The sequence below is a fragment of the Phycodurus eques genome, chromosome 2, assembly GCF_024500275.1.
Source record: "Phycodurus eques isolate BA_2022a chromosome 2, UOR_Pequ_1.1, whole genome shotgun sequence".
Classification (NCBI taxonomy): domain Eukaryota; kingdom Metazoa; phylum Chordata; class Actinopteri; order Syngnathiformes; family Syngnathidae; genus Phycodurus; species Phycodurus eques.
Genome location: NC_084526.1, coordinates 12,525,452 through 12,547,012, shown reverse-complemented (window position 1 = coordinate 12,547,012; position 21,561 = coordinate 12,525,452). Strand labels below are relative to the sequence as shown.

At 41.4% G+C, this 21,561-nt stretch overlaps 1 protein-coding gene across 1 annotated transcript; it reads right to left on the bottom strand.

The window, feature by feature from the left end:
- Window positions 1-856: 856 nt before the first annotated feature.
- LOC133397147 (AN1-type zinc finger protein 3-like) lies at window positions 857-21,503 on the bottom strand. Its single transcript, XM_061667717.1, has 6 exons — window positions 21,150-21,503; window positions 13,368-13,408; window positions 9,354-9,548; window positions 8,388-8,453; window positions 5,667-5,897; window positions 857-3,185 (listed from the first exon to the last, which is right to left on the bottom strand). The coding sequence occupies exons 1-6, from the start codon at window positions 21,230-21,232 to the stop codon at window positions 3,031-3,033; spliced, it is 771 nt and encodes a 256-aa protein (XP_061523701.1). The 5' UTR covers window positions 21,233-21,503; the 3' UTR covers window positions 857-3,030.
- Window positions 21,504-21,561: the final 58 nt, after the last annotated feature.

The following is a 21,561-nucleotide window of genomic DNA, read 5'->3' as shown; positions in this document are numbered from 1 at the left end:
TGCCACAGCATCTCAATAGGATTCAGGTCTTTTTTTGACTAAACCACTCCAAAGTCTTCATTTTGTTGTTCTTCAGCCCTTCAAAGGTGGACTTGCTGGTGTGTTTTGGAACATTGTCCTGCTCCAGAACCCAAGTTGGTTTCAGCTTGAACAGATGGCGGGACAATCTCCTTCAGGTTTTGTTGGTAGACAGCAGAATTCATGGTTCCATTATCACAGCAAGACTTCCAGGCCCTGAAGCAACAAAACAGCCCCAAACCATCACACTACCACTAGCACATTTTACTGTTGGCATGATGTTTGTTCTCTTTTAAACCAGATGTAAAGGGGCACACACCTTCCAAAAAGTTCAACTTTGTCTCGTCAGACCGCAGAGTATTTTCCCAAAAGTCTTGGGGATCATCAAGATGTCTTCTGGCAAAATTGAGATGAGCCTTAATGTTCTTTTTGCTCAGCAGTGGTTTTCGTCATGGAACTGTGGTATGTGGACCATTTTTGCCCAGTCTCTTTCTTATGATGGAGTCATGAACACTGACCTTCACTGAGTTCACTAAGTTAGGCTTGCAGTTCTTTGTTTTTGTGGGGTCTTTTGTGACCTCTTGGATGAGTCGTCACTTTGCACTTGGGGTAATTTTCGTCAGCCAGATACATTTTGTATGTACCTGTATTGTCTTTGACTAACATTTAAATTTGTTTCATGATGGGAAACATTTTAGTGTGACAAACGAAAAAACAAAAATCAGGAAGGGCTTTTTAACACCACTTGTAAATACAACTGTGACCTGTGTTATGCACACAAAACATCTCTGCAGCAACAATATATGAATCCAATGTCATATACATCAATAAATCCAGACGTTGTCTAATCGTTTTATTCTCATTAAAAGGAACAAAAACAGGAGGAAAGGAAAATGCAGTCATGGAAAGAAAAATATATAACAATTTTGTCATATTGATATATCCCCAAATACCATATTACAACAGAAAAACTCTACACTTAGGTGTAAGTCAACCTGAAAAGGCAAAAAGAGGTTAAATAAAAGTTTTTCAATTTTTCTAGTAACATTACAATTTGTTCTTTTTTTTTTAAAACAGGATTTATTATTCACTGTTAACTGCACCTCATCTAGTAAGAGGGAGAAGAGGCAGCAGAGAGCGAAAAGAGAAATAACTATTGATCAGTGTTGTCGTCATGATTAGCTGGAAAGCAAAACACTGCCCAATGTAAAGGACCGGTTAAGTAACTGAAGGTGGAAGAATGAAAACCAAATCACGCTGCTTGTAAATACCTTTGAAATTATGTATAACTAAAAAAAACAAGCTGAACCACTAAGAACACCTCGACAAGAGGAAGCGCTGAGTCAAAACAGCTCAGCTTTAGTCCACGGAGCACAAATCGAACAGCAATACAGTGGAACCGCGATAAAACAGATCCCGATATAATGGATATCAGATAAAACGGACTGTCAGGACTGAACAATGTGTCCAAAAATAGTTTCCATTTGTCTCGTAAACAGCCGTTGACAAACTCTGTTAGTTCCAAAATTGGCTGCTGCTGTTTACTGGCGCTGTGCCGCAATGCAGGCAGAGAATGGGACTGACGTATTTCCAACTCACAGATGTATGACTATCAAATTCCAAAGGACGTGCCTCCCGTGCCTACATGGCGGCCATGTTGAATGTGGGGCACATTGAGAGGGAGAGCGTGCGAGAGGGAGATAGCGAGCAAGAGAGAGAGAGAGAAAGAGAGCAAGAGAGCGAGTGAGAGAGAGAGAGAGAGAGAGAGAGAGAGAGAGAGAGAGAGAAGGAGAGGCATGGCAGCTCACCGGTGTGGTAAGTTTGGATTAAATGTGAAACTTTGTAAGATTTTCAAACTTTCCTATATTGCTTTACAATAACTGTACCATGTACCATACTGGGCATTTTAGAACACCTACAAAACAATAATTTTGTACTGTACAGTAATATGGGTGCATATGGCCTCAAAAAAAGTGTTTCAATGTAACGGACAATCGGCTATATCGGACGACCCCCTCGCCCCTGTTATTCCGTTCTATCGAGGTTCCACTGTATGTGTGTTTAAAAAGTCTCAAGATTCTGGGTGAAGGTGTACAGTGCAGACTGTCATGGATTATAAACGTGTATACATGATGGGAAGCTTTTCACCATATAGGAAAAAACTGCAAGGTTAATAAAAAAATTACTGTGGGACAAAATGATGAACACGGTCATCGCCGTCCAATGAAAAGCATGGCTTTTCTAATATTTTGAGTTTTCTTTTTGTCAAACAAATAAAGATGCAATATTTTCACTGGACGACACCACTTGTTAAGTCTCAGTCAGTCAAAAAAAAATAAAAAATTAAAAATACTCAGAACACAGCCTGATGGCGTTTGAGTCAAAATTGTAATTCAAGAATTGCTGATTGGATGTCCTCCATGAAAAATCCTGGATGAAAAAAACAAAGGGAGGGAGCTTGGAGGAAAGAAGCTTCCATATCCTGAGGTGGATCACGATCAGGTTGGTTACGATTATTAGAGGCGGCTAAGACACCTAGTCCCATGGTTGAATGTCTTGCTTCGGTACAAGAAGCAGTCGCGAATGATTTCTTGTTGAGGTAACGAGGCTAAAAACACTCATTGTCCTCTTTATCATTATTATTTTCTTTTCTTTGAGGTATCATCTTCAACTGGCTTCTTGGACAAACATTTGTATAGCTCTTTATCGAGCTGCTCATTTATTAGTCCACTCACATGTGTGAGGTAATAGGGGAAAAAAAGAAATGAAAAGTCCCAAAGTCCTTTTGCTCTGTTTGGTTCTCGTTCTTGAATTGGGGTTGTGTTTAGCAGCAGGGATACAATCAAGCTGACAGAAGCACAACAAGTCTGGGATGAGTGGGGGATAAAATGAGTTTAAAGAGAATGAGCTTCCTTTTAAATGAATAGGCTGTACAAAAAGAAAAAAAAGGGGGGAAAAAAAGAAGAAATCCCTGCTCGGGGTTATGTGTAGAGATTCTTTGTTCCGCAGTGCTCAAGAGCACTCCTCTCCGATGCGCTGGCAGGAGCGGCCCACCTTGCGGTCCAGCTTGACCATTTTGAGGACGGCCTCCTGGCGCCCGCTGCCCAGGTGATCAAACAGACAGTCGTGTTGCTCCGGGAGCCGATGAAGCATACAGAAGACGTAACCTGGACATGGAAGGAGGAACAACAATTAGATCATTTGTAATACTAGTAGTAATACTAACAGATTCAACTGTTGATTGTGTTCAACTTTCAGCCCGCCGCACATCAAACGACACAGCCAAATGGCGCAGAACTGGACAATCACAAAAAAAAAAAAAAAAACTTACACCCGCACACCTGGCGATTAACCCTTGCACATATACAAACTCGCTTCAATGGACAAACTGCGACCCTTTGGGTTCTTATCAGGAAACAACGTTTCGAGGCTCCACATATACTGACTGTACTGTATTATTTTTAATTGAACCACAAATGACAGGGCGCCATTATCCCGGCTGTTGTCGCCATATTAAGATAATGCAAAAAGAGGAAAAGGGCCAGAAATAAAGGAGTGTGGATATTTGAGAGGCTGTTGACAGCGACAGACCCATTCATTGACTGCACTTGTGTGTTTCAATGGGGACTCGCTTTATATGTATACATATGCTACTGTATTGGTACGGCTCGGGGGCTGCCAGCTTGACCTCGTTATGTACCCGGAAAAGTAACTTTTCTTAAACGTTCCATGCCATTAAGTTTTTTATTTTTACATAATCTTTGTTGCTCTTTTATTGCGTTTTCAAGCTATTTTGGGTTGAAAATGGCCATAATGCTATGCTATGCTGCATATTTCGCCGTCAAGTTGAAAACAGACAGATTTATTATTAATATTCAACATGTAAATAAGCTTTGCTCTGATTGTATTGCTGTTATTCTGAATTTAAATATGGAAAACAGCTTCCCTCCGAGTGGCCGTTGTCGATATCTATATATCTAAGCCCCGGCGCTCATCTGCATCCTACAATTTCAGTTGGACAAACCGAATGAATCATTATTTATTTTCTCGAATGCTACAGTATATAAATATACAAGTTGTAGCACTGGTACCTGCTGTTGGAGTCTTGCCACACATAACAAATCTTATTAGTTTTTCCTAATCTTAAATCCATTCATTAATACACTGCTGGCATTCAATGAGCAGTGATTAAAAATCCTAGTTTGACAGCTGCTTGATATGCAATTAAAAACACTGTGATTGCCCAGCACACCAATGGAGTGGAAGGGAAAACATTGTGTAACATTAAGAGCCTTTCAAAGAGAACTGATAAATAGTTCCCCTAGCCAACAGACAACAACATTAATGTATGCAGTGTATATTCTAAATTATATAATAATACTTATAAAGTAGTTCACCAGAACCTTTTTAACGTTCCCAACCTCACATGAAAGTTACAACTTTTACAATGTATCAAGTATCAAGCAGCACCATGAGCAAAGTAATTACCTCAGTGGTCAGAAATCACTCTAATTGCATCTTTTCAAAGTAAACAGCTATTAGGGATGGATGTGCCATGCATAAAATAAATTAATAAAAATGGGAGGGTCAATTTCCAATTTACAAATGACTCGGGGTGGGGGGGGGGGGGGGAAACAGATGGTCTTTAAAGCTGTGAAGTGCTGTGACTTTTTAAGTACTTTCATTTGTATGCAAGTAAGTTGATTAGCAAGCACGGATATTGGTTTAAACTGCATTAGTATTCCTGGTAATTGGCTTATGTTTTATGTTCAAAGTGAAACATTAAGGCTATCTACAATGCCCCCACCCCCAGGTCAGTTACATTTTTAGTCTACAAATACAGCAACCCTTGCATGAGTCAAAGAACACACACTTTTGTTTAAAAAAAACTAAATTAAATTAAAAAATCATGGAAAAGCCTGATATTTCAACTAGTGGCTGTCCCTTTAATATGTGCTGTACGAGGGTGCGTCATCCACATAAAAAGAACCACCTCTTTCAAACAGTAACTGTACCTCAGTTTGTTGACACCGTCGTTCACCCACGGACTAAAAAACAAACAAAAAATGCTGAGCCCGTTTTAACTACGTTGCTAAGAAAAACATCAGCACCTATTGAATGAAGGAATGACGGAAGCAGCACATCAACAGTCCCTCATACCAACATTCCCTGTGCACTATGAGGGATGATCTTGCGATTAGTGTTCCATCAGACTAACGAGAAGCTCCACCATGTTGAGTGCATCTGCGTTTTACCCATATTAGTTGTTTATATTTTAAGCTCCAGTTTTACTTGACATAAATTGTAACATATCGGTAACATAGTTTAATATGAACCCAAATAAAAGTTTTGGTGGTGTGAATGCAAGTATGAGGCTATTTACTATACAGTAATTCAATTCTTCTCTTACTTAACTACTAAGATGGCTCACTGTCAAAAGAAGTGTTGCAAAATGCGGAATATTATTTGCGTTTAAAACTAACGTATTAGGCGACAATCACAATCACTTCAAACTGGCTGCTGTGGCTGGAGCACATGACTTAAAAAATATCTATGGCAGCTCCATGTGCATTTGAGTTCACACATTTATACGTCAGCCGAGACGATACAGTGACTGTAAATGTGCGTTCATGCGGTTGTCGTCGTACCACAGCGACAGGAGCCCAGCTCTTGTTGCACCAGCTCCAGTTTGGTTTGGCAGCGATGGCAACGTTTGCGGCGCCGCTGTTTGGAGCCGCCGCGAGATGATGCAGTAGATGACGATGACGCAGAACAAGATGATGACGACGACGTTGACGATGATGACGACTCCTCAGCCCCCGGCACTTCACCCACTCTCGCTCGCTTCTCGGGAGAACTGTCACTTTCTGACTCAGAGGCTACAGACACACACACAAAAATAACACAAACATATAAACAATCCAAGAAAAAGGTACAAACCATAGAGTAAAACAAGTGCACCATTGACGTTACATTTATTTACTAATGAAATTATTCGTTTGGCCAGTGGTGAGGTGAGATGACAGTGATAAACCTGGTCTGAGGGCATACATATTTTGTTATTCTGTAATATTGTAATTACAGACCCAAAATCAAGTTGTACTTAGGGGCACTGCATGACACAATGGGACTTAGTTTATACTACTAAAGTTTTACACAATCATTGGTCTAATGTCTATGTCTAATGTCACATGTCTGAATAATTGTGAGTTGGAAAACAGTTGAAAAAAAAAAAACAAATAGTAGTCTCTGCTCTATTAGACCCCATGCTCCAATGAATGACTGCTGAGCAGACAGTTTTAAGATAAAGTATATGCAGCGTAGTGTATTCCAGAATAAAAGCTGCTTAACATTGCAACATTGATCCAAAAAATTACATTCTGAGAGCATCTTAACGGAGGATGGAAACAGAACGTTACAGAGGAGTCGAACAGCATTAGGAGGGGATTTATTCCATGCAGGACAAACAAATTTGTGAAAATATAAATAATAATAAAAAAAAAAAACTCAACCCAATTGTGATCCTATGTTTACATACACAGCCAAAATGTGTGAAAGATTGGCAATTATTGGTAAAACATGACATCTTCTTTATTAATTTTGTTTAATGATTGTGCTATTATAAAATGCCTTATCAAAAAACACACAAGGAATTTGTCTCCGGTAGTTGGAGCCGCTCTAGTACGACAACAGACAGAACACTTTTGAGACAAAGACATTGAGAAAAACAGTCACTGAGCAATAAAGGGTTGCTAGTTATCTGGTCATGCCGGTACAATTTTTTTTTTGTGGGACAATTGTGCAAAAAGATGCAGAGTCCTCTAGCACTTAGAGCAGTTTGAATGACTAATATAGCAATAGTCCGCTGCAATGACCATTGTGCAAAGGGCGCAGAGAATTCAAGAAGTGTATACAAGTTTAAAGTGAATAGTAGCGTGATAATCTGGGACAATGTTGATTGTGCAAATGTTGCAGATACTCCTCAGTCAGTGTGCAAGTGGTGCAGATGCTACTCTGGCATGAGTGGCCAGTATTGGTCAACAACAGATATGCAAATAGTGCAGTGTGGCTCGACTACTACAGTGAGTAATGTATAATTGGCCCGACAGAATTATTATTATTGTTATTATAGGTAATTTACTCATTTGAATCCCATTAAAAATAAATGTTTTCTTTAAATGGTACACATCTTCCAAACTTATGAACTTAAGTTACATCTGTATAACAAAATACAGTACAGTGTACTTCATGTAATGACAAACAGCAACCTACTCTTACACATAGGTCTCTGAATTCTGTTCTAGCCAAAAGAGCATGAGAGGACACAGGAGCAGCATGTACCTGCAGCCAGTTCAACCGGTCAGGCCGACTTTTCTCATCAATCCTGCAGACTTTTCCTCTGGCCGGGCCGAATGCAGTTCGGCGATCAGTAAATCTCTGGGAACTAGGCCAAGCTGAGCTGCCAGATTCTACCGCTGCCCACCATCAATATGAGAGTGCGCGCACATCCGAGTGCACCGAGTGTGTGCGTGTGCGTGTGTGCATGTTGTCAGCGCATGACCGCTCTCCTCCCTGGCTTTCATCTATCCTGGCAAAACTCTGTGGCAAATTGAAAGCAACTCAAACTTATCTGGAGTACAACAAAGGGTAAAAACATTTGGAGAATGAATTTGTAGAAGAGCGCTTTTGATTCAGATGTTCAACATGTTGAAAGAAGAAGGTTTAAAGTTAGGCATACACAGAGTGACATTTAATGTAATTAAAATAATTGGCTGTGCCTGGGCTCCCCCCAACAGTAATTTAGTTTTAAAACTAAATTTGACCTGCACTCAACTCTGAAAAGTAATGTATAATATGACACCAATATTAAAGCAGGCACTCTAGTAGGCAAATCATGGTTGCCATAGCAATGGCAGAAATGCTTTTTAATTTATTAAAAGCCAAAGTACTTAGTGTCTTAATGGCTTTAAAGGTGATATTTGAAAGTGGAAAAAATTGCCTGGATAACACATTTTTAAAGGTACTATGACTAAAAAAAAACATGAAACACAAAAAGCCATGTGCCATATATGCATCATCTTACCTCCAGATACAAGCAAAATAAAAGGGAATTCAGACAAGTCTAATCTTTTGCTGTCATTTATAGCAGATCATTTGGTAATTCTAGAACATTTTATGTAGTATTCTTTATAGAATTTAGTGCCTTAATTTAACATATGATATACAAATATTATTATTAGCAATAACCTGTTGCCTGTATGTCTGCATAGCTAAATTATCCATTAAAGACAAGTCCATGGTGCTCAGTTCAAGCACACAGTTTGAAATGCAGCAGGGGTGAGATGTTTTGCAGTCTGGCTGAGACGTACCTGATTCAAAGGAGCGTTTCGTAGGAGTGGAGAGTGAGCTGAAGGCGGTGTCTGTGCTGCATACTTCTGCAACAGAGATGCAGTTCAATAAGACGGGGAAGAGATGTGCAACGACGACAAAATGCTGTTTATTGCCGTATTTTGAATTTTCTTGTAATGGGCATCAGAATCATAAATAATTCAACACTAAATACTGTAAATATAGAGTTGAGTAGTAAAGGGCCACAAACACGCAAATATAAAATGTGTAATATTGACGAGGAGACTAGAACTCAAACTCCTATACTGGGTAATGTGCTGGGTTAACTTTACCCTTAGTTGCATCATATCACAACATATATATTTCTGTGCATTTGTCTTACAAATTATCTTTAGCGTGGCAGGCGAAGCTAAATAAGAAGAGCCATTCAATTGTACTTTTGTTTTCAAATGCCCCTAAAGTATAGTTTGGAAAATATTCTCGAAAAAGTGAGTTTTATAGTTGTATCAGGTGTTTCAGTGAGTAAGTTAAGTAAATGACTACAAATAACTGGTACTTCAACAAGAAAGTAGAGTGGAGTGGAAATATTTACTGCTCCAAATATCCTTTTTGTAGCTTTTTTTGTCATCTCTTCCTAGACGGACCTTCGCGAATGACCTTGCCACCGTACAGCGGTTACGGCTGCCCTGGCAATTATAGGTGTCCTCTTTAAGCCCTCGCACGGAATAGATAACCCTGTGCTTTCACCCACGCTGTCTGTGTCATGGAGGACAAATATAAACTGGAGTGCTGCGGCTTCATCTAGTTGTCATCTACACAAAGATGCCTTAAGACAAAAAGACATACACAGTATCTGGTCATTTTGTGCATTACCATTTTTTATAAATCCTTTTTATGTATCACGTCTATAATTTCAGAGGGGCAGACCTCCAAGCTGTTTTTGAGTTTTTCACCCAACAGATATCCACCAGTATCTACAAACTTACCATCCTGAGCAGGTAGAGAGGTCACTGCTGCATCTCCTGGCAAAGGATCTTCTGAGGTGTCCGACATGGCTGTAAAGGACTGACTGACGCTTTTGTTTGTTTCATTGCAGAAGACGTCTGCTTGACTGCTACTGCTGCTACTACTGGAGTTTGAAGAGGCTTTTGAGGCACCATCTGGCTGTTTCTTCTGGATGTCTTTGGGAAAGAAAAGGCTTAATTAGAGTCAGTATCATTATAGAATTTGTTTAATGTCCTCAGCAGAATCACTAAGTCACCATGAAAAAGGAGCAGAATAATGAAACTCAGGTTTTATTATAAGTGGCCAAACATTTACAGATGTACCAGTACAAGGATAAGTCATATATGTGTTTCCTTCTTTTATACCTTTTTTCATTGGATGAAGGTGATTTTAGCATGTACTACACATTGTTCTGCAGTGTGAAATAGGGGTCAAATGATACAAAATATGGGGGGAAATGTGGGTTTATTGTGCAGTTATTTGACAAAATTAGTCATTTAATCATGTACATTCTATTTTCATAATCATCTCGGACCTTTTGCATGTGTCCCTGAAAATTGCTGTACACCTTATCATGGGGTAATTGCCCCTTTGAGATATCATCAGATGTTTTCAGTGACATTTCGACCAGCATTTTGTTTTTCTTCAGTGATCAGTCGATCAGCATAAAATGCTAAATATCGGCAGATACCGATCAGCCCGATAAAATCGGTGTGAAGTCTAATAAATACATAAAACTTACTAGAGAGAGAGGTTATGTTACGGACTTTTCATCACAGTATGTGTGTAGTTGGATATTGTCAAGCTTAGCATGTCCATTCCGTTCATAGTGAAATATCATCCACCCATCCATTTTCTACCGCTTATCCGCGGTCGGGTCGCGGGGGCAGTAGCTTTAGCAGGGACGCCCAGACTTCCCTCTCCCCAGCCACTTCATCCAGCTCTTCCGGGGGTATCCCGAGGCGTTCCCAGGCCAGCCGAAGGATGTAGCCATAAGTGAGGGTAGGAACGTAGATCGACCGGTAAATAGAGAGCTTGGCTTTTCCGCTTAGCTCCTTCTTTACCACAACGGACCGATATAAAGTCCGCAACACTGCCGACGCTACACCGGTGCGCCTGTCGATCTCCCATTCCATTCTTCCCTCACTCGTGAACAAGACCCCAAGATACTTGAACTCCTCCACTTGGGGCAGGATCTCATCTGGGACCTGGATAGGGCACGCCACCCTTGCCACCGAGGAGCTTTTTAACCACCTCGGTGACCTCAACCCCAGAGATAGGAGAGCCCGCCTCAGAGAACTAGACTCTGCTCCCTCATGGGAAGGCGTGTCGGTGGAATTGAGGAGGTCTTCGAAGTATTCTCCCCACCGGCTCACAACGTCCCAAGACGAGGTCACCAGCGCCCCATCCCCACTATACACAGTGTTGATGGTGCACTGCTTCCCCCTCCTGAGACGCCGGATAGTGGGCCAGAATTTCCTCGAAGCCGTCCGGAAGTCTTTCTCCATGGCCTCACCAAACTCCTCCCATGCCCAAATTTTTGCTTCAGCGACCACCAAAGCTGTATTCCGCTTGGCCAGCCGGTACCATCAGCTGCCTCAGGAGTCCCACAGGCGAAAAGCCCCGATAGGACTCCTTCTTCAGCTTGACGGCATCCCTCACCGTTGGTGTCAACCAACGAGTTCGGGGGTTTCCGCCACGACAGGCACCGACCCCCCTTACGGCCACAGCTGCGGTCGGCCACCTCAGCAATGGAGGCGCGGAACACGGTCCTCGGACCCGATGTCCCCCGCCTCCCCCGGAACATGAGCAAAGTTCTGTCGGAGGTGAGAGTTGAAACTCCTTCTGACAGGGGATTCCGCCAGACGTTCCCAGCAGACCCTCACAATACATTTGGGCCTGCCAGGTCAGACCAGGTCAGACAGATCTTCCCCCACCATCGGCGCCAACTCACCATCAGGTGGTGATTAGTTGACAGCTCCGCCCCTCTCTTTACCAGAGTGTCCAAGACATGCGGCCGTAAGTCCGATGACACGACCACAAAGTCATCACATCAAACTGCGACCTAGGGTGTCCTGGTGCCAAGTGCACGTGTGGACGCCCTTATGCTTGAACATGGTATTCGTTATGGACAAGCTGTGTGAGCAATAACAGAACACCGCTCAAGTTCTGATCGGGAGGGGGGGGGGGGGGGGGTTACTCCCAATCACGCCCTTCCAGGTCTCACTGTCATTGCCCACGTGAGTATTGAAGTCCCCCAGCAGAATGATGGGAGTCCCCAGCGGGAGCGCTCTCCGGCACCCCCTCCAAGGACTCCAAAAAGGGTGGGTACTCTGAACTGCTGTTTGGTGCATAGGCATAAACAACAGTCAGGAACCGTCCCTCCACCCGAAGGCGGAGGGAGGCTACCCTCTCGTCCACTGGGGTGAACCCCAACGTACAGGCGCCGAGCCGGGGAGCAATAAGTTTACCCACCCCTCGTCGGCGCCTCTCACCGTGGGCAACTCCAGAGTGGAAGAGAGTCTAACCCCTCTCGAGAGGACTGATACCAGAGCCCAAGCTGTGTGTGGAGGCGAGTCAGACTATATCTAGTCGGAACTTCTCGACCTCACACACCAGCTCGGGCACCTTCGCTGCCAGAGAGGTGACATTCCACGTCCCTAGAGCCAGCTTCTGTAGCCGGGGATCGGATCACCAAGGTCCCCGCCTTCGGCCACCGCCCAACTCGCACTGCACCCGACCCATATGGCCCCTCCCACAGGCGGTGAGCCCATGGGAAGGGGGACCCACGTTACCCTTTCGGGTTGTGCCCGGCCGGGCCCCATGGGTGCAGGCCCATCCACCAGGCGATCGCCTTCGAGCCCCACCTCGAAGCCTGGCTCCAGAGGGGGGCCCCGGTGACCCCCTGTCCGGGCAAGGGAAACCTGAGTCCATTTTTTGTCGTCTTCATGAGGGCTCTTTGAGTGAAATATCAATTGATGTAAAAAACAAATTCCAGATATATTTGTAAACAGTACACAGTCCGCTTGATAACTGCATGATGTTGTTAAATGAAGGTCCACCATGTGCTTATTAAATGCTAACATTAGCCAAAAATGTCCACCTTGTCATCAAGCTCAGATATTTTGTTGTCTGCTTGTATATTGTTGATAACTACAGATGAATACTGTATATAATAGCTTTTCAATCTGGAATGCTATGTGTTTTCATGCAACAAAACATCTTCAAAGGTCACTATAAACTACAGCTTTCCAGATGCCATACTGTGACACCACCTGGTTACTTTCTTCAAATAGATACCCGGTGACTAATTTGAGCTATTGTCTATTACAGTGGATCTAATCAGTCAAGTTATTCGGTGGTTAAAGACTAACTGTTTATTCACTGAAATCATTTTGAAAATGGTGTCATGACTAATTTTGGTTGATCTTCCTCTCAACTACATCAAGAGTAGGTGAACCTTTTATTTCCTTATTTTGTTAATTTACACGTAGATATGCAGCATAGAGTATGTGAAACTGTACAGAACCAGATGGGATTTATTTGATATTGTAAATGAAGGCTCTAAATGAGGTTGTATTGAATGCCAAAACTTTGAATAAGCGCTAGTAAGAATGTATAATTAAAAGGGGATTTAATGTATATATGGTTAAGATTGTGTGAAAATGTCACACAGTTCTACTTTTTAAGAAAAATTCAATCATTTAAGTTTTCTAATATTACTGATTTAGAACCTCTCGCCCTGTTGGAAGAAAGGCAGCAAAAAGAGTATCTCTGGAGCAGTTGTCAGGTTAAATAACGCCAAATTGCGGAGGGAGACAGCTAAGGTACACAACATTTCTCCGCCCAAAAAGCACATTCAGCTGCTTTCCTTTAAACCGCAGCCTGACTAACTGAAAACTAAACACAGATTGGGATAACAGTAAAACTTTCTCACAGCAATAAAGTTTAAAACTAAGATACAAGGTCAGTCATGCAGCAGAACAAAAACCAACCTGCAAAACATTTGGAGCACAGATTCATCGTTTTGCTGGACCTGCGAAAAAGAGCAGAAAAAATAGATTTTCTATAAACAGTCACATGTTTAAAATAATGTTTTTAATCTGAAAAATGGTGCTTGACAACCAAGGGGAAAGTCTATCAACATGTTTTCAACTATAATCCAAAAATCCCTGGCTGAGAATTACTTACTCATTCGGGATCCCTGCACAGACAAAAACATTATTACCTTGCCTTTAGTTAGTAGAAGCTTATTTTTCCTTGTACTTCAGGGAAAATATTTTACTGTGAACTGAACACCACTACCCTCCTGATTGTGGATGAAAGATATTTGATAAAAAGTCTGGATGGATCACTGAAGCGTTCCTTATTTCAGCAACACAACTCAGACACAACAGTTGATTCTGGCTCTCCACGGACGGATAACTCATTTCCTGTCCAACCTCCCTCCTTACCGTCTGTGCAGCGAGCGTGACGGTCAGTCACATTCTATTTATTCGGCGCACACCTTTGTTCCCGTTTCTGAATGCGGGGTCAGCCGCGGCAAATCTGAAATCTGTCAGTCACTGTTATGATTTGTACAACACAGAAAGGAAGTGTGGATAGAAAAGCAAACATATCACTGGAAGAAGCAAAAACTGCAATAGTTTTGCACAATGACCAACGTTCTAAGTAAGCAAAGGACCACCGCTGATCTCCAGTTGACAATGATACCAAGCTAGAAAAGATCGGTATAAAGACCAAAACATCAGTTGAGCTGCTATCGACAAAACACACCTGGTGTTGAACAATTCAGAATTCCTCCACCTATAAAGTTGTACAAAATATTGAACCGCTGTCATGGATGATCTTTGGCTTTTTGTGTACAGTGAACTCCCGCTATTCTGCCGGAAATAGCAAACATTTGTAAATAATTGACGCCCACACAAATACGTTTGTAATTGCCAATTGATGCCAAAAGATGGTGACAAAGCACTTTTCTTTCTTAGACAAGGCTAATGGTGTGACTACATGAAGCTGCTCCCCTCACTTCAACATAGTTTCTTGACCCCAGTATAATATAATAATATTTTCATTTGTAGTTTTATTACTCCCTTTCAAGTTTCTCCGTGACAAAAAAAGTCCAGATTCAGTCCGTCGGTCACACAAAAGCGACATACCAAATTTAATTAAAATCTGTACACACATTTTTGTTCTATACTGGTAGAAAAGAAATGCATATATTGTCTACCTTAAAAAAAAAAAAAAAAAAAAAAACTCCCATATTGGCAGAGGTAATCGGAAAAAATTATTACAGCAGGAGCAAAGGAAACATAAGCAGGAAGAGAATGACAGCATGCTTGTTAAGGCAAAGGAAATTGGAGCACAGCACAACCAATCAGTCCCATAGGTGGTCCACTACTGCTCCTAATGAGAATGAATGGAACGGACAAGAAGACGAGCTCTGCCACCTCATTGATTCTGTCTTGAGTGACACCCCTAAGGAGAAAAAAGCTTTGGATGGGTGGCGCTTGTTCCAGGGAAACTGCATTTAATAGAGGGTACCGGAATGAGCTGTTAAACTCTCTGACTTAGTGAATACATAGGAGATTCATAGAAATTCAAATCGCTGTCTGAGACATACAATTACAAAAAGGTTAAGCAACATTACAATACAATGTTGCAACACTGGTCGTCTATCAATTTCATTTTCCCACAGGAAATAATGGGAATAGAAACAACAGTTCCAGGGTCAAACGTTGGGTTGGGTGGGGGTATGCTGATCGAAATTTTCATTCCTAAAAAAGGATATTGTGGCTGAGCAAAGATATTTTGTACAATTTTGTACAAAATTGTGTAGGGGGGGTGGGTGGTTCCGCCGCCTCTAGTTCCTTGGCCCCAAGCTGCCACAAAATGGCACGAAGGCAATATTTTCATATTAGATAGACATGGCTTTGGTCTGAACACAGAAACAGCGACTATGTCAGGTTTTCAGCAATTATCGCAGCATAGGTTCCCCGAGGAAATAAATAAATGAATAAAAATTTAAATAAAACTTTTGTAAAAATCGGCAAAGACACACCATACATATAACAATCTCTATTAAAAATAGATAGATTGATAGGATGTTAAAAGTCTCCACACCTCTGTCCAAATGCTTGTTTATTTTGATTTTAAAAAGAAGACCCCAGATAATTTCCACCATTAATTTGGCCTATTACCTGCACAATTCAATTGGAAAAAAAAATAATCTTTTAGAGATGGGAAGTAAAAATAATTCACTGAGACAATGTGTTTGCACAGCCTCCTATAAATGGGGAGTCAAAGCCATGTTCAGAATTAACCAATCACATTCAAACTCATGTTAAATGGGAGTCATCACATACCTGCCACCATTTAAAGTGCCTCTGATTAACCTTAAATAAAGTTCAGATGTTCTATTAGGCTTTTCCTGACATTTTTTTTAGTCACAACTTACACAAGCCATCAGAGGGATATCACTGTTCAAAAGTATCAGTCAGGAGAAGGGTACAATTTAGAATTTCCCAGGCGTTGAATATAAGTGAAGATGGCCATCACCCAGTGCAGAAAATATGGCACACCAGTGACATTACCAAAAACTGGATGTCCCTCCATGAAAAGGCAATTAACCACACTGGTTTAGGAGACTGCCAAGAGGCCGACATCAACTCTAAATTTCTGGCTAGTACTGACTGTTTAGTACATGTGACAACAATCTCCTGTTTTCTTCATATGTCTGCACTATGGGCAGGGTTGGGCATCAAGAACCGATTGGAACCGGGACTACCATTCCGGTTCTCCCGGAATCGTTCAAATTTAAAAATTTCAGTTCACAGTTTTGATGCCTATAGTCCACCGAGCTCGAAGAAAAAAAGTGCAAAAAAACAACGTAAAAGAACGCACACAAAGACGTGCTTGTGCCCAACGGAAATGGCGAACAAAAGCGTTTCTTAATTTGTGAAAAAAATAAATGACCAATCGCCTCAGTGCAACACTTGGAATAAGATTATACTGTGCAAAAGAGGCTTTCACGATGTGTAGAAGGCTGACGGGCTCCCTCCCACTCTGATCCTCAGCCTACACCCCGCAGAACTTGTGAAGTGAAGTCAATTGGGTGAGTGTGAAACAGTAAAATAAGTCTATGTCAACATTGAGGCAGTTAACAAGTTAAACGGTGCCTTGCACTCTTGCACTGATGGTTTTTGGCGTTTATTTTAGTCTTCAAACCAACGTAGGAGCTGATGACAGACTTTAGGTGTAATTCTTTTATTATGTGAGTTTAGTTTTACAGTGAACTTAAACTGGAATGTCAATAAACAACTTTAAGCAAGCAACATTCACTCTTAATCCTTGCTACTCTGTTAGCACTTCGCACCTTAGCAACCTATTGTTGTGATCCATTATTGCGTGCTCGATTTTTATGTTTGGACTCCCACTTCCTCATCAGGCGCTGTTGCAACAATCCAATGTAACTAATAGCGACATTTAACTCTAGTTCACCAATCAAACAGCACGAGGCAGTCACATGACCGCATCTATTAGGGCAGGCCTGCCAAAGTGACTCATATTGGGGGAAAAAAATTCTGCGTCACGCAACTCGTATTTACATTTCAGACTACAAAAAAAAAACAGCTTTACCATGCATTGTAGTCTGTGTCTGTCCATAGTTCAGCTCACGTCTAACTTGATAAAACACCGCGCAGTAAGTTGCAGATGTTTTTGTTGTTCTTTTGGCTGTGCATATGGCAACATGAACCCTATTTTATGGTCAGAAGTAAAACGTATCTTTTGGGGTATATGCTGTAATAGCTTTCACGCACGCACGCACGTGCGCGCGCGCACACACACACACACACGCGCACACACACACACGCGCACACACACACACACACACACACACGGTTGTAGTGCAAGTACCATAAAACATATCCACAAGTCATTTCAGTGAATAATGCCTACAATACTTCTGTAAGGCTCTATGCATGTGTTGTTGTTTTTTGGCATTTGAAAAGGTGGCAGGTATGTGATTGGTTACTCCTGAACACAGCCGCATCCCAGTTACAGACCTTTTCCCAAAAATTATAATATCATTGAAAGGTTTCCACAATTCCATTCAAAAAGTTAAACTTTCATAGATCATAGATTCTGGGCCCACAATTTAAACAATTTCAAGTATTTATTTGTTTATTTTTTACATAATTTGGGTTTCAGGTCATAAAACCCACAAAATCAGGAATTCAAAAAATGTTAATCCTGTGAAGAAATCAGCCCAAATTTTGCAGGCCATCAATGTTTTGAACTGAATATCACACACTAATCATCTACTAAATTCAAAGCACCTGCACAGGTTTCCCCATGTGTCATTAAATTGCTTCAGGTTGGTTCAATTGTCTCAGTTGAGTTCAATATGGGGAAGACTGCAGACTTGACAACTGGCCAGTAGAGCATCAATGATACCCTCCGTAGGATGGCTATGCCACAAAAGTTCATAGCTAAGCAGGCTGGCTGTGCACAGAGTGCTGTGTCCAAGCATACCAATGGAAAGTCTAGAGGAAGGACAAAATGTAGGAGTAGATGCACCAGCCAAAGAGATGACTGTGGGCTTCAGCGGATTATCAAAGAGAGAAGATTCAAGAATCTAGCAGAGATCTAGAAAGAGTGGAATGAGGCGGAAGGCACAGCTTAAAAAAACACCACATTTAGACGCATCCTGGAGATGGGCTATAAATGTCGAGTTCCTCGGGTCAGGCCACATCTGAGCCTGAGCCAACATAGGAAGCGTCGCAACTGGGCCAAGGAGACGAAGGATTGGACTGGTGGCCAGTGGTCCAATGTCCTCTTTTCCGATGAAAGTGTGCCTTTCTTTCGGGAATCAAGGTCCAAGGGTTTGGAGGAAGACTGGTGAAGAACAGAACCCAAGTTGCTTGAGGTCCAGTGTGAAATATCCACAGTCAGTCATGATTTGGGGTGCAATGTCCAGTGCAGGTGTTGGTAAACACTGCTTACTTAAATCCAAAGTCACCGCAGCAGTCTACCAGAATGTTTTAGAGGACTTCATGATTCCTTCTGCTGAGGATCTGTATGGAGATGCAGATTTCATCTTCCTTGCTTTGATGCCCATGCAATCACAGTGCTTGACTGGCCAGCCAACTCGCCGGATCTAAACCCCATTGAGAATTTATGGGGTATTATCAAGGGGAAAATGAGGGGCACCAGACCCAAAAAAAAAGAGGAACTGAGCAAGCATCAAGAAAATCTGGGCTTCCATAACTCCATGCAATGCCACAGGCTGATTGCTTCAATGCCACAGCAGTGATTAAGGCAAAGGGATTCCCAACCAAGTATTGAAGATTAACATTTTTTTTTTTAAAGTACCATATTTTGATTGATTTCATGTGACCCTAATTTCTCTTTTTTTTTCTACAAAAACTGATAAGTAAATGGTGATTTCTTCACAGTATTCTAATTTTTTAAATTCCTGATTTTGTGAGTTTTATGAGCTGAAAGCCAAAATTATGTAAAAATAAACAATACTTGAAATTGTGTAAATTGTGGGCCCTGAATCTATAATCTGTGAAAGTTTATAACTTTTTGATTGGAATTATGGAAATAAATACATTTTACCATGATATTCTAATTTTGGGGAATAGGGTCTGTATAAAAGAGAGTGCACCCTTGTGCAAGCAGATTTATTTTTATTATTTTTACGTAACCTTTATTTAACCAGGTAAAAGACCAGTTGAGACAGAACATCTCTTTTGCAATGGGGATCAGGTCAAGAAGTTAAACGTCCAGTCCAAGTCAGTCCCAGGATTATTATAGCTGTTTATTTTTACCTCCCCTCTCAAGAAGATTTAAGAAAATAAATAAATAATTTGAGTTGTACAAATTCTAGGTCACATTAATGGTGAAAAAGGTTTTTAATTATTCATCTTGGTCTAAATTATTTTACATGACGAACACCTGGTTTTTGAACAGGGAGCTGAAGACTTTACTGTACATCCACTGCAGTCTTGTTCCTGTTTTTTGTAATCTCTGCCTGGTGAGCCTATTGTGCTGCTTAACAAGTGGCAACAAAAGAGAATAAGAGCTGAATTTGCTGACATTTGTTGTTTTATAAAGATTTCATTCATTGTTTCTGATTTCATAAAGATTTTATTTGTTATTTTTTAGATTAAGAATTTACACATTCAGATTTTATTATTTTTATGTTTATTTTATTTGATGTTCATGGTCTGATTTAAAAAAAAAACTAGAAGTTACTCACCAGTTAGCACTTTTTTCACTAAGTGTTGTAAGTAATTATTTGGAGGAGTACTTCTTACTTTCGAGGAACAGTACTCTTACTTGAGTACAATATTTGGCCACTCTACCCACCTCTGCATTTGTGGTGGAAACAGATTTGAAATGAATTCTCTTGGTCTCCTTTTTTGTATTACAAAAACCTGGCATTTGAACAGGAACTTCTTTTTTTTTTTTTACATCAACTGTAAATAGACTTCACAGGCCACAGTCTGTGGATTGCCCAAACTCGGTGTTGACCACACATAAGGAAGGATTTGCCATTGTAAATATTGAACAGCCTGAACCATTTTCTGAGCAAAACAAGAAGTAAAAATTACTTTTAACAAAGCCCAAACATCAAGACAATCACTGACGATAATCTTTTCAAAGACGTCCCATAATAACGTCCCGATTTTCAGTATGTGTGTACCTAGCTTAAGTTATTCAAATGTAAACTCAAGTTAAGCACTGCTTTTCGTCTCAACTTTAAATGATGAACACATAAAGTCTGGCGTAAGGAGTCTCGTCCACTTAATTTCGTAGCAGTCATTGTCACACTAGAGTTCTAAAAAAAGAAAAAGTTAACCACTTTGAAAAAACAACAACAAAGGTTTAACATACAACGACATTGAAGTCTTATGGCTTTATTATGGATCTGCTTCCTTAACGTATGAACTCATCGTGTCATGTAAATAAATGTATTCAAGCTCTGTGAAAGCCTCAAGATAAGCGTTTCAAATGTTTGCATGGATCTCATTTGTAGTATGCACACAGTATACTCCACCACAACTGCAGGTGTATTTTAACAAACTGCATATGTACCTCACTTTTTAACATTTAAAGTCAACTAAAGCTTTTCAAATATCGGAATTGTTCTGTTTTTAATTGTAAACGTGTTCGTTGTGTAACTGTACACGTCTCGAGTCAATAATCTAATTATGTACTTAAAACACAGAGCTAATGTTGTCATATAGAAGTCGCCACACGTTCACTAACGTGCATTTTCATCTTTTATTGGGCAAACAACAACACAAGTACTGTACAGTATGTGGCTTACTATATTATGTACTGTATACATCACAAAACAAGCGTACATGATGCGTTCAAATCCTGACAGATGTCAGGAATTTGCTCTTCCGCAGTACAGGGCGATGGGATTTATGACAATAACGTGCCTTGTTAAACAAACCCTCTACACTTTTGTTTGCCCGTGTATTTTCACTTTTTGATCCAACCTTGTTATTAGCCTTCTCACACCTGTCACATTAGCTAGATTATCCACCCTGGTCTCCCGGGGAGGGAAGTGAAAGAGGCCAGTTGGAGTTAGCTTGCAGCTAATGCTACAAAACAATGGGGCCGTACCGGAGGGGAGCTGATAACAAGCTCATCCCCGCTTGAGCTGCTAGCGCTAATGGCTAAGCGGCTAAGCTAACCGTCGACAGTGAAGCTTTTAAGAGCCACAACAAGACGTTTCGAGAGCTTCCCGGTCTTACCCCCAGAAGCCGCAGGGACAGCGCGGCGGTACGACGTTGACGTTACTCGGGGGCTTGCTGCCCTCGCTCCCGGTGTCCCCCATGTTGCTCTTCCGTGTTGAGGCTCTCCTTGTAGCAGGTGAATCCGGGGATGGAGCGAGGGCCTTTAAATCCGCCTATAGATCCGCGCGTTTGGATGTATACAAAACGCGTTGGCGCGACGAGATAATCCCCTTTTTACTCTACTCGATTTTCTGCGGGCGTGGATCTTTTTGCCGACACGAGCGGCCACAAAGTCCTGTGGATTAAAACAGCCTAAAGCGAGAGTGAAACATGGGAGCCGTCAAAGCCGATGACGGACGGAACCACCGGGGATTCCTGGGGCCGATCAGCTGGAGAGCGGACCAAACCACTGGCGCAAAGGCAGGGGGAT